The 17,990-nt window shown below is 38.7% G+C and overlaps 1 protein-coding gene across 3 annotated transcripts in view; it reads right to left on the reverse strand.

Moving 5' to 3' along the window:
- slc35f4 (solute carrier family 35 member F4) overlaps nt 1-17,990 on the reverse strand; it is a 32,468-nt gene that overhangs the window by 11,157 nt on the left and 3,321 nt on the right. The window contains exon 1 of one of the 3 annotated variants that reach the window (XM_088354382.1): nt 1,717-2,031. The exons of the other annotated variants lie outside the window; for them this stretch is intronic. Within the exon in view, the coding sequence (XP_088210508.1) occupies nt 1,717-1,792 (76 nt within the window). The 5' untranslated portion in view covers nt 1,793-2,031. Of the gene's footprint in view, nt 1-1,716; nt 2,032-17,990 lie in introns of those variants that run through there. 3 annotated transcript variants of the gene reach the window in all.

The raw sequence follows: 17,990 nt of genomic DNA on the forward strand, positions 1-17,990 counted from the left end.
CAAAATGACCTTAAATGTTACGCAAGGGTGGGGTAAATCATTTGAGGCTTCCTTAAAAAGTAAAAGTTAAATATTTTCTCTGTTAAATGCCCAAATGAGTTCAAAAAGCCCTGATGTTTTATTTTCCACTGCGTATTTTTGCTTTTTCTTACTTTTATCAGAGGTGTTCGGGGCGGAAGCGTTAGGTCCGAGGAATGGCTGCTTGGGTGGGTGCTGGATAGCATCGTCATGCTCGTCCCGGCAAGTTTTTATTTCATATCTATTTGTCATTATAGCATCAAAATGGTGAAATTGAGAAAAGCCGGCCTTAAAGAGAGTCCAAATCCCAACCCAATTTTTGAAAATGATGAAAAAAGAAGTTTATTCGGGCGCGTCTTAAAAATGTATATACCTGCACACCAATCATGGATGAGCTGGCTGAGGCTGCAATGATGACACAAGCCAGGAGATGGTAGCAAAGAGTAACAAAGTTCCAAATTCAATACAACTCTTTCAGTATAATTTTGTTGTTACTACCAAAGTGTCTTGAATAGGAATCAACATTTGTGGTCATGGGTCTCTACAGCATAAATATTTGGGTGATTGAATAAAATTTTTATTTTTACTTAATTTTTAAATGAATACACAAACATGCTACCTTTAGCGTGAAAAATGACATGTCCTCTAAGATAGAAAAAATCCCATTTAAAATTATCTGCCAGTGGAACACATTAATTTGAACACAGTGAGTTCAAACATTTTTTAAACAAAATTACTCAACAAATGCTTTACCCATTCAAATATTTCCAAAATATATACACTACCGTTAATTAAAAAATGTCCATTCTTTGATGGAAGCAATTATTTTTCCATTTAAAAATCATTATTACTAACTTTCGCAAAGTACCAATTATACTAGTTATTCAATCTGCAACTCTTTTGACCAATACCAAAAAAGTGTGATTTTTCATGGAAAACACACTATTGTCTGGTTGTTATAGTATAACACAAGGGACCTGTTTACTTGTGCTGTTTCCCTCATTCGGGATATTCTTATGCTGCAAAGCACTGTGGGATCTCTATTACATAGACAAATGATACACGCAAACCCTGGCTTTCTTGTCACAACGCCTTGATTTCTCGGAAACAGTTTTTTTTTCTGCCCAGCGGATGCAATATTTGTATACATCCATATGTAGGGTAAGCCCATGCTTCCGGCAACCCATGAATGAGCACATTTTGTGAAAAGGCGGAAGGCAATAATGTAGAACACTTTTGGAGCGAGGAGCACAGTAAGACATTTATTTTGGTGGGTGCCATGACTTTAATCATCTTTTATTGAAAGGATTGGTATGGAATTTGAAACTTTTTTACTCGCCGCCACCATTTCTGGCTTGTTTCAGCCTCTGTCAGTTTGTTCATGATGCGCGTGCGAGTACATCCATTTTCTCACAAATAGAAACAAAAAAGAAACATGGAAGAGCATGACGTCACTCTCCGGCACTCCCCTAACCCCTATTCCTCCTTCCGAATATCTTCCGCCCGGAACAGCTTTCCTAGAGCATATAGGTGTAGTGGAAAATAAAGTATAAGTGCTCTAGGAACTCAGTTGGGCATTGTTAACACATACTTCATAGACACCACAGCCTCAACTGACCCCCCTGACAGCACATCATCTGCATATTCAGTGAGATCGCCAATCATGTAAAGACACATGTGGTGTCAACTTGGAGTTACCTTCAGAGATGGGACAGGACAGGATCTGAGTGCTGTAGGAGCTGAGAGGAGCCACTCGGGCTGAGTGCTTCTTCATCCTCTGCTGGGGGCCCCAACGCACTTTGTGTGCTATTGCTTGTGATCGCTCAGTTGCTCTTTCTCTTTGCTCCTCTCATCCTTCCTGCTCACTTTTTTCTTCACGCTCTGCACAAATCTGTCAACTAGTTCCACTGTCCGGGCTGACTCCAGTCCTGGATCGTAGTATCACAGCTGACGGGCACTACTATTCTTGCAATGTCATGCCGTTTCTGCAAGCGTCTCCAAGGGAGACTGAACGTCAAGTATATGAGGCGTGGAGAAATCACTAACCTCACCTCACTGTTTCCTGGCCGCCCCCATCTCCGTTCATCTGGCTCAGAGCCCTCCCTCCTCTTTTTAAGTTCCACAAATCAGAAGCTTTGTTTGGATGGTAACCAAGCAGCCCAGCCTAATTATGCTGCACTAGCTCCTCTCCTCTAGTGGCCCCGTCCCTCTTGTATACCACAGCGGATTTCTGTCTCTTTTCAATTCTGAATTATTAGGATATTTGTGCACCTTGTGAACTTTGTTTGAGCTCTAAAAATTAGATTGATCATTCGTCATACACAATACCACACAAAGGGTCATCAACAGAGCCCAGACAATCATTGGCTGCGCTCTGCCCAGCCTGAAGGACATTGCCGGTTTGTGATGCTACAGTGAAGCCAACAACATTATAAAGGACTCCTCTCCCCCCGATCGCCACCACTTTGACCTGCTAAACTCTGGTATGTGCTAAAAGTCCCTTAAATCAAGGAGTACAGGCTTACAGAACAATCGCACTGCGTAAAATTATATCTTGCCTATGTAAATAAAAATGGGTATTTATATTTATAATGGGTATTCATCGACTAATATCAACTCTGATATATGATGTGAGTCAATAGTACATCAAAATCAAAAACCTTCCTTGGCTTATAATGGCTCATAAAAAAATTATAAAACTGAAATGCCTAAAAATGCAGTAAATTAATAACAATAAATAGAAGTCAACAATGGTATTGGCCACTGTCACACATAGAGATATCAATTGTATCCTCTCTGATCCCTGGTATCGCTAATCACTCATCGCCATTGAAAACCATGTTTGGGACTAACTGCAAGTAAATAAATAAACTGCACAAAGGATGAAGCAAATATGTAGATTCCACGCAGAAAGATTCCAACACAAGTCTCCAAGGAGTGAAAACTATTGGGTAAGCACTATCTCACTGCAGCTACAGACATGTTTCAATAGCACGCACATACACAAATAAAGTTATGTACGTGCAAGTGGAGGGATGATGTCTTTGAACAAAAGCAAACAATGAAAAATACATTTGGATACATAAAAAAGGGTTTGGGAATACAAGCAGCAAGTCCAGATACCATTCCTTTTTTAAGGTATCAGTTCTCGTGACAATGGCCGACACCAGCATCGCCTGAACTTTGGTGTCCGTTTACATCGGAAATCAAAAATTAGAGGAATAATACATTATAATCAATTTGTGAAAAAATATTTGGTATTTACAGGTGATTAAAAATATCAGTCTTGTTTTTTTATACTTGGGTAATACAGTAATCCCTTGTGTCACAGTTGCCAATTGCCCTCACTTGGGCCCGCCCGTTTGGCGCCAGCTGCTGGTCGTTGTCTGATTGGCTTCCCTCCTATTTAAACTCAGTGCTCTCATTCACTCCTGGTCAGTCCATCAACGAACCAGTGCACTTGCAAGACTTGTATTTTTCATGTTTTACATTGAATGCGTTGATTTTATTTAACAGTTAAGTGAATACAGTTTTACACCTGAGCCAACTCACTAAGCTATACAAACTCAATAGTGTCCTATGGCAGCTGGACGGAGCATTTAGTTTAAATTTTTCAAAAAGTCATACATTTTTGTCAGTCCGTCAACAAACCTCTGCACCCGCAAGACGTGTGTTTTGACTCTGTCCGGTATCCTGCTTGTGTATCCTGTCCGGTATCGATCCCGTCTGTCTCGTCATGTTTGATATCGGTCTCCAGTCTCCAGTGTCTGGTATTGTTCCCGTCTATCTCGTCCTGTTTGATATCGGACTCCAGTCGCCAGTGTATGGTGTCTATCCCGTCTGTCTCGCCCTGTCTGATACCTTGCTACAATCTCCAGTATCGGGTTTCGTCCCCGTCTATCCCGTCCTGTCTGATATTGATCTCCAGTGTCTGGTATCGATCTCGTCTGTCTTGTCCTGTCTGATATCTGTCTCCAGTCTCCTGTATCTGATATCAGTCCTGTCTGTCCCGTCCTGTCCGGTATCGACCCCATCTGTCCAGTATCTGCTCAAGTAACTGGTATCGATCTCGTCGGCCTCTGGCTTCCTGTTGTTCCACCTCAGACTTCTGCCTTACTTCTTCCACCCAGCGATCACCGAATCACTGGCGTTTGTGTTAACGTGCATGACTGCCCCATTACCGTAAAAAAAAGCTTGTGTGAGAAACGTTACGCATCTGGGTCCTCCTCCTCTTCTGATTCTGATAATTTTTAATCTTTTTGTTGCTTCTATATTAGATTACATTATCATTACAATTTGCTCTTTTCTGCAGTGATGATTAATCAGTCACAAAAACCTACCGGATATTTTTAAGTGGGCTTTTTCTAATTCAATGAAAGAAAACAAGGAAAAGTCACTCAATGCTACGTAGTTGAGGACAATATTTCAACACAGGTTGACTTTTAGTTCCAACATACCCTACTACAGAAACACACACCACTACAGAGTTGTACTTTTATGGCACTATTGAGTTTGTATAGCTTAGTGAGTTGGCTCAGGTGTAAAACTGCATTCACTTAACTCTTAAATAAAATCAACACATTCTTTAATTGAATCTCCCTTTTATGAACCCAACCGTAAAGGAGATGAGCTCATTTAAAATGACCCTAAAATAAAGCCGGGTTAGGACCAACCTGATAATGTTTGCTCTGCTGTAAGCAGAAGATAGGAGGACAGATCTCGAGAGAGGAGGGTCACATAAAAATAGACCTGCTGATGAGCAGAGACAAAAGCTAGACGGAGAGGCAGGGATGGCAAAAAAAGCGACCAGTCAGCAGAATCCGGGTTGCTAATCGCCATCTGATTAACAGTGATGTCCCCCTGCACTGCCACTGTCACTTAAATGCATGCATAGTTTATAACACATTCAAAAACATTCAGGGTTTTATAGCAATGTAGAATGTATTGGCCCTCCAAAATTGCACTGTTTATAGAAGATCAAAGCAGCAACAAATAACATAAAAACCAAAATAAATAAATAATCAACCTTCGTTACAATATAACAACAGCTGCTTGCTCATCTACTGCCACACTCAATCCTTTTAGTAGGGCCTTTTGTCATTTAGATTTGCAAACACTTGTCAGTCCTCCGAGCTTTTTAGCACATATACCTCTTTCAATATCAATTAAGACCTACAGGAAAAATAAACATGGTTGGCTTGTAATTTTTGTTTTACCCATCAAGCGCTAAGATTTCCCAGATGTGTCTGAATTACCTTGAGTCCTTAGAGTACTCTACTGTGGTTTGGTGCTTTAGAATATGACGACATCTAGTGGTAATAAAAAGGATAGCAAATGCGGTACGTTGTTCTTCAGGTTAAGGATGCAGCTAAAGATGATAAAAATACCGCTAGCTGTTTACTTAAACTATTTGCAGGGCTTTGGAAGGAAGAAGAGGAATTACTAATATGTTATTTTTCAAATTATATAATAAATCAAACTAAATACATAAAATAAATTGTTTACACGATATTTTTTTCTTATTATTATAACATATTATGAAGGTGCCTAAAAACGTGCCAATTATTATTAAACAATGGGATAAACATCATCTAATAACATGAAACATATAATGTAAATACCGGTACAGTAAAATAAAGAAAATTACAGTTCATGTCATCGGAACCTCCTGCGTGGGTTCAAATCCAGCTCCAGACTTTCTGTGCGGAGTTTGTATGTTCTCCCCGTGCTTGGGTGGGTTTCCTCCGGGCACTCCGGTTTCCTCCCACATTCCAAAAACATACATTTCAGGTGAATTGGCCGGTCCAAAATTGTCCCTAGGTGTGAATGAGCGAGTAAGTTGTCTGTCCCCGTGTGCCCTGCGATTGGCTGGCAACCAGTTCAGGGTGTCCCCTGCCCACTGCCCGGAGATGGCTGGGATGAGCTGAATATTGTAGCCGGTTTTTCGTACCCTTTTTAAGGGGAAAATTCTTTTGATGTGAGGCCAGGGGTGCTCCTCCTCTTTCGTGTTTTCATAGTCGCTATTGCTAAGCGACATTTTCTATCTGTTTCCTCCCTAAACAATTTTTCCCCACTGTAGTTGAATATGGTCACGTCTCGAGGCTGCTACATTTGATTGGTTAAAGATGGTAGCGCCTGGTTGAGTTAGCTGTCAAAATAAATGCGCTTTAGCGGAGACAGACAGACGCGTACCTATGTGAAGGGGATTTATTAAGTAACAAGTAACTTTTAACGAAGTAACAAAGTAAAGTTGTAAGAGTAAAGTTTTTTCTTCACTAATTCAATTAAGTGAAAGTAAAAGTATAAGGATTTTAAAAAAACTCCTAGAAGTACAAAATTTCCCAAAACTTACTCAAGTAAATGTAACAGAGTAAATGTACTCCGTTAATACACACCTCTGGTGTCAACAAATACATTTCTTTACATTTTGAATGATTTACAAGCACCTAAAGCAAAAAAAAAAAAAATATGGCGGCAAAATCAAAAGCACTGAAAAACAATGTAATTCCTTCACAAATTCACGTTTCATTCAGTCTCCACGTATGAAATGAATGAAAAGGCCATTCGCTTAATTGCATTTTATATCAGAATTTCGTAACAGAAAACCCTTCTCTGAAAATATGTTTGGCAAAAAGTATACTAAGTAACATTTGGAACTTCTGGACAGAAATATGCAAATGTAACCAATGCATTCATTATTATTTTTTTAAGTGCCGCTGTTTGTATATCTAAATCAATGTAAAAGAACTTTAAGAAACTATTGCATTTAAGAAAAGAAATAATAGCAAAATATGAAGAAGATGTGCGAGTTTCCCTTCTTTCGAGGGAATAGAGCATGGCTTCTGCAGACCACCACAAAGGTAAGAAATCCTATTCATAAATATTTTCTTTATCCTTTAACCGCTCACCACTTGTTGTGGAGACCCGGGTGCTAAATGACGTGTAAACGACCTGATTTTTTTATTTTTACACGTTCATGTTAGCGTAATCTTTCGTACGGAAGATTACGCTAACGCGAACGTACGATTAGCCGGGGTTAGCTTCATGTTTACGTTCGTGGTAAACATTGAGGGTGTTGGAACAGATTAAAACGATTTTACATTACTTTTAATGGGAAAAAACGATTTCGGTGTTTGAACAAATCGGTTTTCGAACAGGGTTCTGGAACGGATTATGGTCGAGAACCGAGGTTCCACTGTATATGTATAAGAGACACACCAAAGGAAAGAAAATATTATGAAACATCTCGTATACAATTGAACCATCTCTGAGAAGAAAATATGAGATCAATGAACCTGTTTTCCTGTTTGATGCATTAGTCTGTATCCCTGCCAGGGTTTAGACGGTTACTTAAACTATGTAATCCGATACAGTTACTAGTTACCTGTTGTGACCAGTAACGTAATCCAAATACCATAATTTTGCAGTAATGTAATTTGATTACTTTTGATTACTTTTGGATTACTCCAATACCAAAATGTGCTAATAAAAAAACAAAATAAACAAAATACACTGTAAGTACTGAATTGTGGTTAAAATAAATGAACTATGTCACCCTGAAAAATTATTATGTATATATATATATATATATATATATATATATATATATATATATATATATATACCGGAGCCATATCCCCCCAGTGGGAGGTGGCTAATGTCTGGAACACGTTCATATTTCTGATTCTTTCTGGGAGATTGATACATAGGAGCGGATTCCCAGCGCCCTCGCTCAACCCAACTGATGTGTTGGGAGTCAATAGGTGACCAAACCCCCCAATTCCAACCCCTGATGCCGAGGGACCAATGTTGTAAGTCTTAGGTATGACTCTGCTTGAACCAGACCTACCAGTGTCAGGGCGGGCGCCCTACCCCCAAGGACACCGAGCTGATTGAAAACCCTGAACATAATTGGAGGAAACCAAAGTCCGGCAGTGTTTTGTAATACTACCAAAATAGTCCTAAAATTGTAACCACGTTTTATAGTTCATACAGCAAACATAAAACTTTCTCTTTTATATGGCCGGCAAGATATGCTCGGTCACTGTTAGCATTAAGAGTATATTAAGAACCCATTATTGTTTTAAACACACCATGTATTTACTTTCTAGAATTCTAACAACATGTACGTATAATACAAAAAAACACATACATATTTCTCTCCCTTATCATTGCATATTTTCAAACATTTCTGAAATATCTCTAGGAAACTGCAAGTGCAGTGCTAAAAAGCCACATGTGGTTCAAGAGCAGCAGGTTGCTGAAACCCTTACTAGGCCACGTAGTCCACTTATCTCATGTTGACTGATGTCCTCCTTAGTCTAATGCAAGAGTCTTGGATGCTTATTTACAACAATTAGGAACATGAAGTAAAACATTTTCACAACATAACAATACAGTCTGTATAGTGGATATTGAACAACAATTAACTGCAAAAAAAAAAAAGAAGAAGACAAATTGACAAAATGTCCCTGAACGCAGCACTAGCACACAACGTACACACGTTAGCAGCCACATGAAACTGCAGGCTTGCACCAATTTAACAAAATAAGTGCTACATTAAAGGAAAATAAAATACTGGCATAAGAGTGCTTTTACCTGCAACACAGTGTGACACACATGCAGTGGTATATGAGTTGAACGTGTGTACATTCTGCGCAACAGATACGAATGACCTCACGTCGAGTATAAACTCATCGCTCTCTCTCTCTTTCTAGTGTCAATGATTGAAAATATGATAGACACAAGTCTTCCATCAGTGCATTATGTATATTTGTATATACTTGGAAATTAAATTGTAATCCTGCAAAGTTATCCTTATTTTAACATAATACACTTGTAATTTGATTACATCGTGTTTTCCCTGTAATTTCAACCGAATACAATTACATGTAATACGTTACTCCCTAATCCTCATCCCTGCACACAGCACATACAACTTGTAAACAAAGTGTTTCTTTCAACAGAGGGCATTAAAGGTCATCTTATTGATGTTATGCACTCAGAGTCGACAAGGGCACAGTTAGACAGCTTGCAATACTCAGGCCTGATTGTGAACAGAGACAGGCAGTCTAGAATTTAACTCTCTTGCACTATCTTGGCATATTATTTTAGAATTTCACTCCATTACACATCTTTACCAAAGAACAAATCCAATTTACAGGCTCAGGCGTTTGTTTAACAAATAGAAGTACTTTACTTTATAACCTTTTTGTCCATATAACGTCAAATTATATATTTTAAATTTTATAATACTGCTATATTGCACAACAGTATTGATTCAGGACACCTTCCACTAGATTAAATTTTGTCGCCATCGTGTGCACATTATTGGAAAACACAAATGTAGTGTAAAAAGAACACGGCAAAAAAGTAAATAAAATGTCTGTACTATATAAAAAAACAAAACAATTACTTTCTGTACTGTCAAATTATCTATCTAAACTACTTAATATATCCCGATTTATGTACGTGTGTTTGTATGTGACATATTTCCTTTGAAACAGCTAAACTGAATTTTGTGAATTTACACAGTTGTATTCTAGCCCTCCGCGAGTGTCTTTAGCTAAGTTTCATACCAAAGCACCCTCAATAAGTACCAACACAAATGATAAACACATGCTTTCATGTGGTCTGCTATTGGAGGGTTTCCAATTCCCTCTGGCGGTCAGATCGGGTACTGCAGCTAACCACTCCAAGCAGCAGAATTCGATCTTTTATCGGTCCGGCAAAGCCAGGCCATTTCACTTAAATACAATCTTTCTACTGTATTGCTCTACTGATTGGTTATCTGAAATATGATTGGTTGACCGACTTGGGCACGTGTGCGGATAAAGCAGCTTTCTATAGGAACCCGATTTAGGCAAAAAAATCTAAATTCGGCCCAAAAGTGAGGTACGCATTTATGTTAATAGTATGTCAGAATATTAGCATTACATTTGTGCCATTTTGTTTGGCAGGCCATACTAAAAAATGATTAAATATCAATTCTGATGTTTCAAAATTATTTAATAAACTTCAGGTGATATTTTGTCGCCCCCATGTGGACGTTATTGGGAAACAAAAATGTGGCGTAATAGTACATATACCCTCCATTAGCATGCCAAGAAGTACAATTTGGTTGGTGATAAGAATCTTCCTCTTTTTCCTGAAATAATAGCTTTTAGTGTACCTTGAAATTGAAAAAAAATTGTGCGTACGTAATGTTGGTTTATCAAGCTGTTTCATGTACGCACACAACTCACACCGCAACTTTATTGACGCACAGGGAGAAACAGGGAGAAAAGGGGCGCGGCGACTATTTAGCCAATCAAAATTCAGAACACAATGCACAATGAAAATCCACAAAGTAGTGCGACCACAAAAAAGTAATTTATAATACAGCAAATGATTACTGAATACTGAACTGAATATTTAAACTGATTAAAGAAAGTCTGCGCATGTAAAAAGGGCACCCGTTGCACGCAAGGTGTTTTTACAGATCACCAGGAGAGCGTCGAGGCTAACGGCACTCCAGGAGGCACTCAAGCAAACTCACACAGCGCCCAATTTGTTATAAGTAGCTCGGCGGGAGAAGGCCTGAGAACTTCAGAATAGCCGTGTGAAAACGGAGGAGGAAATTTACTTGCTAAAAAAATGAGTTCAGGGAAGATTTTTTGCTGTATTGCATGCAGTGTTTTTGTCTTAGCCCTTTGACGGTGCAAGTAGTTTCTCATTATAATTTCCCTCTGTGTGTTTAATACAGTCTAGCTGTGAAAGCAGTGGAAACGATCACATTTCTGAGTAATACCTGCCAATGCTTTTGCATTAGCCTGTTGAGCCGGCAGGGAGTGTGCCTTCGTGACTACATTTCGCCATTTTTAATTCATCCATTTAAAAGCAAATACAAAGCGAATCACTTTAATGGGTCTCCAAGAGACGCTGAGGAGGCATTTAGTGCACTCTATTGTCCTTTGGAACAGCAGGAGCCAGACAACTATGCTGGGAATGTGTTTTTAGCCCTTTTTGGGGCACTCGGAGGAAAGTCAGGTGCACTTTTTTGAAGGACTAACAAAATCATAAATGAATAAAAGAACAAATAGTAAAGTGAAGAAAAAGACATACAAATCAGCACTTATGAAATATTCAAATATTCAAATTAAAATGAAAAAATTAAGATACTAATTTTAAAAAATTATTGGATATATGAATAAATGGGGGCAAACAGGTGCATCTGATTCAAGATGAGACATTGAGTGCAGGTAGACTTCTAATGGGCGGACTAACAGGTCTTTCAGGGTCAGAAATTTAGATGATACACAGGTTTTCAAATACTTATTTGTGGCTGTATCACACAAATAAATTGTTAAAAAATCATGAATTGTGATTCCTGGATTTTTCTTTTTAGTTTACCTCACAGAGGACATGCAATAATGATAAAAATGTCAGACCCTTCCATGTCGGAGAAATAATAAAATAGTAGAGTGTTCAAATACTTATTTTCTTCACTGTATATACAGATGTCATTTGGCGGGCCAGTTTAATGGCCCAACAATCCACATGTAGCCCGCCTGCCATAGTTTGGTGAAACCATTCAAGTCAACCAAAAGGTGTTACAGTATGTTGTGTCACAGTGAAGACCTTTTCACAAAATGTGGTACACAAGCCCCCCCATGGGCAAATTCAGCTCTCCACAGATGGCAAGTGGAAATTATAACCAAAGTGCCCAAAGGAGCTTGCTTAATATGTAATCACGCCTCGGGCGAGATAGAAAAAAAAGCACCAGTTACCCATCTTTCTATGAATACCGATGTTCATTGATGCTTTGGTAAAGGACTTTTCCACCTTTAAACTACAACTTGGGACTCTCTGTAGTGAGTAAAAAAATAGTAATACAGACAGATTCTCATTATCCATCATGATGTGTTTATCAAAAGTAAAAATGCCACTAAGAGTACCTATTAAAGAAAAACAAAGAAAAAAAAGACTTGATGAATAGGCTGAGGCTGCACAGATGGCATATCGTATCGAAAAATCGGAAATGTTTTCCAAATCAAATCAAATCAAGCCCTCAAGCTGGCAGACTCTATTATAGGCTTGGAATAGCTGTTATTATGATGCACACCTGCTCTTTGGGCTTGAAATTTTCTGCACAGTTGACAATACTTCACAGTTACACAATGCAATGTGGGATGCAGTGTATATAACACATCCTCTGCCGTTATTTTTTACTGAAGGAAGACCGACTTTTTCAAAAACGTTTGCGTACAGAACATTAATGTGATGGTTTCACAAGTGCACTTTCAAAATGGCAAAAAAAGTTGGTGAAAAAATTCTAAAGGTATCAGCTTCACACTAGTTCTTCTTCTAAACCAGAGGTGGGCAACGCGGTCTTTGAGAGCATCATATTCTGCATGATTTTAGAGGTTTATTTTCTTCAACTCAAGTGATTACAATCACCAGGATTATTAACAAACTTCTACCAACTTGCAAACAAGCTAATATTTGTATCAGTTGAAGAAGAAAAAACCTCCAAAAATATGCAGGACATGCAGCCTTTGAGGACTGGGTTGCACACTTGTGGTCTAGAATGAATATTTTAGGTGACTTGAAAACCCATAGCCAGCCTTCAAACAGCAAATCAGAACTCCCCTTAAAACAGCGGTCTTAAACTCAATTTACTGGGGGGCAGCCGAAGCGAAGGTTTGGCCAAATCAGGTTTTCCACAAGAAAAGCACCGATTAAAACTGTAAATGAAATTATGGTCTAAGTGTGCCTTTTATACTATATTCTGTATTTTACACATTTATATATCTTTACAGGTTTATATATATTTATACGTTTATTTATGTGCCATGGTTGCCATGGGGCCCAATTGGCTCTGCCTGTTTGTGTCATGGTTGCCATGGCGCCAAATTGGCCCTGCCCATGTGGCTCCAACTGCAGCTTGTTGACGGATTGGCTCCCTGTTAGTATTTAAACTATGTCCTGTCAGTCCACTTTTGTCGGTCCGTCTCCGAATCTCTGTTTTTACCTGGCAAGCCCTTTTTCGCCTAACCCGTGTTTTTGCTCCTGTTTGTCTCCCTCTACGATCTGTTTGATCTCAACCACGTCTGCTCTCCTATCCGGAATTACGACCTGTTTTGATCTCGACCACTTCTGTTCTCCTGTCCTGTATAACGACCCATTTTGATCTTAACCACGTTTAATCTCCTCTCCTGGCTTTCGACTTGTTTCCGATCCCAAACACGTTTTTGCTCTTCTATCCCGGCTACTGACCCGTTTTCTGTTCCCGACACCGACATCGCTCTCCACGGAAATATCACTTCCACTTCTGAGCAACCTGCTCCCCGCCACCAGCGATCTCTGGATCGTGTGTGCAATCCTTTCCCTTCTTCCCAATAGAACTGTGAGTAACGTTACACAAGTGGGTCCTGTTTCTGTTCAGGTCCTGACATTATGTTTATATATTTCTGTATTGTATTCAAAACCAGTTGTGCTTTTCAAGTTGTTCTCGGAAGCAGGCGCCTTCAAGGTAGGGACAGTAAAGTTCCCAAGCCAAAAAGCTATAATTCAGACATTTACAGTTAGACTCCTATCTGTTATCAAACAGGTGCAGGAAATCCTTTGCTAACCCATCTAGTTTCCAGAGACAAAAAGAATAGAGTCTCTATAATTCAGACACTCACTGTTAGACTCCTTTGGCTGGTGCCTCAAGCTATCATCTCGTTTGAAACATTTGATATAGAACAATGTAAAGACTATATGAGAGATTGATATATGTTTTACATGAGAAAATCTCTGATAAAACATTCCACTGTTATGTAATATATTTTTGAAAAATATTACCTAAAATAAGATCTTAAAAATAACTAAGAATGACTATGAAAATAAGTCAATCAACGAGTAATGAATAAATCTGTGTGTCTCGGTTGCCATGGCGCCCAATTGGCCCCGCCCGTGTGGCACCAGCTGCGGCTCATTGACATATTGGCTTTCTGTCTATGTGAGCTCAGTGCTCTCATTTTTTTCCTTTGTCAGTCCGTCGACGAACCTCTGCCCCGCAAGACGTGGGTTTAATTTCGGTTTCCAGTTTTGTTTCCGTCTATTTTTGATCTGTTTATTATTTTCTCCACTTTTCGTTCCCATTTAGTTTGTCCTTTTTTCCGACATCTGGTTGCATTATCCATCCTGTCTGCCCTGTCCTGTCCGTTATCGACCCCATCTGTCCGATATCAACTCGGGCAATTGGTATCGATCTCGTCGGCCTCTGGCTTCCTATCATTTCACGCCAGACTTCTGCCTAACATGCATGATTCCCCATTTCCTGTAAAATAAAAGGCTTGTGTGAGTACGTCACATGTTTGGGTCTTGATCCTGTTCTGGTTCATGACACTGTTATTCACGTATCTTCACATATATTCATGTATTGAAACTTTCTTAACAAGACAGGAGACTCAAACTAATATATGGGCCGCCACTTTAAGACAGCTGACTTGAAACAATGTAGAAATTGTATGGCAACTCGATCAATGGATATATAGTGGCCAAGTGTGAATAAAACAAGAAATACATTGGTAAATAAGTAAATTAATATATATGGACAATCATATGGTGCATTAATTACTGTACCACTAAATGAAAAAAAAATGGATGTGATGAAAATGATATAAAAGAAAAAACTCACACAATTGTGGTTATATGAAGTGACACATTTCAGTATTACAACATTATATAAGATAATTCATGTGAGCAAGGATGTTTTCTAGTTATCTCAGGTTGCATGTTTAATCATCATCAATAATAAATTCCAACATAAAACCAGACAATGGCTCATGTCTCACTTGACTGATTTATATTTTAGTATGCAATTAAGTCCTGCACAAACAAAACCCCCTGAAGTCTTTATGGCTTTTATTACACTCACACTTCCAAAATCCCTGCATTGTTTACACACAGAATGTAACTCATTACTTGAATTGTTTTGGACTTGATGTGTCTGTTTTTAATCTTAAGTTTGTGTTGCTGCTCGTTAATCAGAGGTGCCTCCCGTGGGACCAATGCGCACAATTTAAAATTCACGCAAATGAGGATGCATGATTGCATTCTTAATTAATTGATCACAACAGACAGGACACTGTTAATGAGCAGCCGGCTCATTTTAATTTTCCTTGCCTACAGTCACAAAATCCATTGCGGTGACTGAAAGCATCGTAAAGACCCTTAGCTTGGGCAGCTCTTATTTGAATTTGCGTTTTCGTATTTCCCCCGACAAAAGATTGCCTTTCCATGTTTTGGGAATGTAAGACTTGGAGATGTTTGAAGAAAGTGCGCTTGAGCTTTTATGTAACAGCTGAGGTGGGACGTTTGGCTGCTGGCATGCAAAGTCCAATTTATTTGGGGTGAAGCGTTTTACCGTCCTTTTACGTGATAAAGACAAAAAAGAGACAAGATAAACAGTCAGCCCAACTGCATTTGCTCAAAGCCGCTCTGCTCGATGAAATATTACTGACCACAAATCAACATTTTAAAGATCATGCCAAGACCAAAGTGCATCTTTTTCTTTACTTACATTAAAGTCCAAATGTTTTCGTCAGTCACCCACCAATTCTCATGCATCAGTTAGATGGAGGGAGAGAGAAAATGAGAGAGAGAAAGAAAGCAAAAGAGAGGGAGAGAGAGACAGAGAGAGAGAGAGAGAGAGAGAGAGAGAGAGAGAGAGAGAGAGAGAGAGAGAGAGACTTACTCTTCGGATGACATCTGTTATTGATTTGAGCATCATATATTATGGTACAGTCTAACATAACATAACATGGCATAGCATATAGGATCGTATTCTCTTGTTTATTTTGGGAGTTATGTTTCAAAATTAACCTGTGATAGGTAAAATCTGTCACTTAGATTTTTTTTACAATTATAATACAATTAAAAACTCTACAATGCACTGGAATTAAAGAACAAAACAGCCCCTTGCGTTTAACAAATAAAAGCACTGTATTCTGTAAACTGGGGAAAGGAAATGGTGCCTGTATGACCCCAGTGGTTAAGGGATCCAATGCCAATGCAACGACATACTGTAAATATGTCTTTTTTTATAACCATCATATACTATCTTTGGGACGGTTTAGCCCATCAGAATGCAGAACGCAAACGTAGGAGTAAGAGTAAGAGTAAGAGTAAGAGTAAGAGTAAGAGTAAGAGTAAGAGTAAGAGTAAGAGTAAGGGTAATAGTGAGGGTAATAGTGAAGGTAAGGGTAAGGGTAAGGGTAATTGTGAGGGTAATAGTGAAGGTAAGGGTAAGGGTAAGGGTAAGGGTAAGGGTAAGGGTAAGGGTAAGGGTAAGGGTAAGGGTAAGGGTAAGGGGAAGGGTAAGGGTAAGGGTAAGGGTAAGGGTAAGGGTAAGGTTAGATGTAATGGTAAGGGAAAGGGAAAGGGAAAGGGAAAGGGAAAGGGAAGGGAAAGGGAAAGGGAAAGGGAAAGGGAAAGGGAAAGGGAAAGGGAAAGGGAAAGGGAAAGGGAAAGGGAAAAGGAAAGGGAAAGGGAAAGGAAAAGGGTAAGAGTAAGAGTCAAAGTTAGAGCAGGAGTGTTGTGTTGTAGCATAGCAAAGCATGGTACGGTTATGGTAGGTATACTGAATTGTAGTATCACCAGGATATTTTTCATGAAAAGGAATGTTTGTTACTTTTTTTTAGACCGATCCCAGAAAAAGTACTGAAATCTTAGTGGTATTCGTAAATACACATGACAGGTACTGCCTGCTACCACTACAACTTATCAAATCAAAATGTACAGTATTTGTAAAGAACTTTTAAGGCAATGAGTTGACATTCAATTTTATGTTGTACAACTTATCACATATCTTTTGTTTAAAAACTTAAGTAGTTTTCTTACAATTGCATATAAGTTATCCCATTTTAACACACAACCTGTCACTTGTGACAGTTAGCTAATAATATAATGCTCTTGAAGGCACCTTGCTTGAGAAAGGGTTTTCTGGTATTAGATTGTTTTGCTTTGAGAGAACAAAAAGCAATGAGCGAGACCTTTCTGATCAGAATGCATTTGGACGAAAATAGCTTTTTCTTTTGCAAAAGAAAAGTTTCCTCCCTGCCTTCTTGACCTTTGAATCCCAGCAGATTTATTTTCTATCAGTTAGCCCTGTAACAGCAACTTGTATGCTTGTGTAACAGAGTTGAAATTTGATTGTTTTGAAAGTTTTTTTGAATTCTCACAAAATCTGTGTTTTTGTTGTATTACTGTTAATATTCCGGTACCTCATTCAGTTGTTAAGTCATGGGCGTCTGCGACTGTTTTTTTCGTTTGGCACTTTATGGGCTTCAGCGCTTGCCGTAGCTTAAGTGATTTTTGTAAGCGTTGAAGGTAAGCTGTGCCCAATATCAGTTGGATAAAAAAATGCATATTTTGCTAGACATTTGAGCTGCTTTCGAAATTATTTTTGTATATAAAGATATATAAGTTGTTCTAAATGATGTGTATTAAAAAAGCACTAAATAAGAAGTTAATACAGCTTGAAATGAAAATGCAACATGTTTTGATGCAAACACGCCACGAGGTGCGGCCTGTTGAGTGATGACCCGTTCTTTTGTATCTTCAATATTTTAGATAATTGCAGTAGAGAACAGAGACCCCTGACTTTTGTATTGTTTTATTTACTGAATGCAGGTACGTGGGAAAGTTATGTTCATTGTTATTATCGAAGTTTCATTATTAATGTGCTCGCATGTTGTCTGCTTGCCGTTGCTTAAGTGAGTTTTGTAAGCGTTGAAGATAATTGCAGTCGAGAACAGAGACCCCTGACTTTTGTATTGTTTTATTTACTGAATGCAGGCAATAAACCAGAGATTGTGAAACCTTGTGTCGTGCATGAACGAGGGTCGCTACACTTGACTAACCTTAAATGCTTTTTTTTTGTCTCATTTATTTCTGTCAGGATACGGGAGTACAGTACAGTACATTACAAAAGGTGTCATCAG

This window comes from Urocampus carinirostris, chromosome 15 (genome assembly GCF_059441175.1).
Source record: "Urocampus carinirostris isolate Australia breed hairy pipefish chromosome 15, RoL_Ucar_1.0, whole genome shotgun sequence".
Taxonomy (NCBI): domain Eukaryota; kingdom Metazoa; phylum Chordata; class Actinopteri; order Syngnathiformes; family Syngnathidae; genus Urocampus; species Urocampus carinirostris.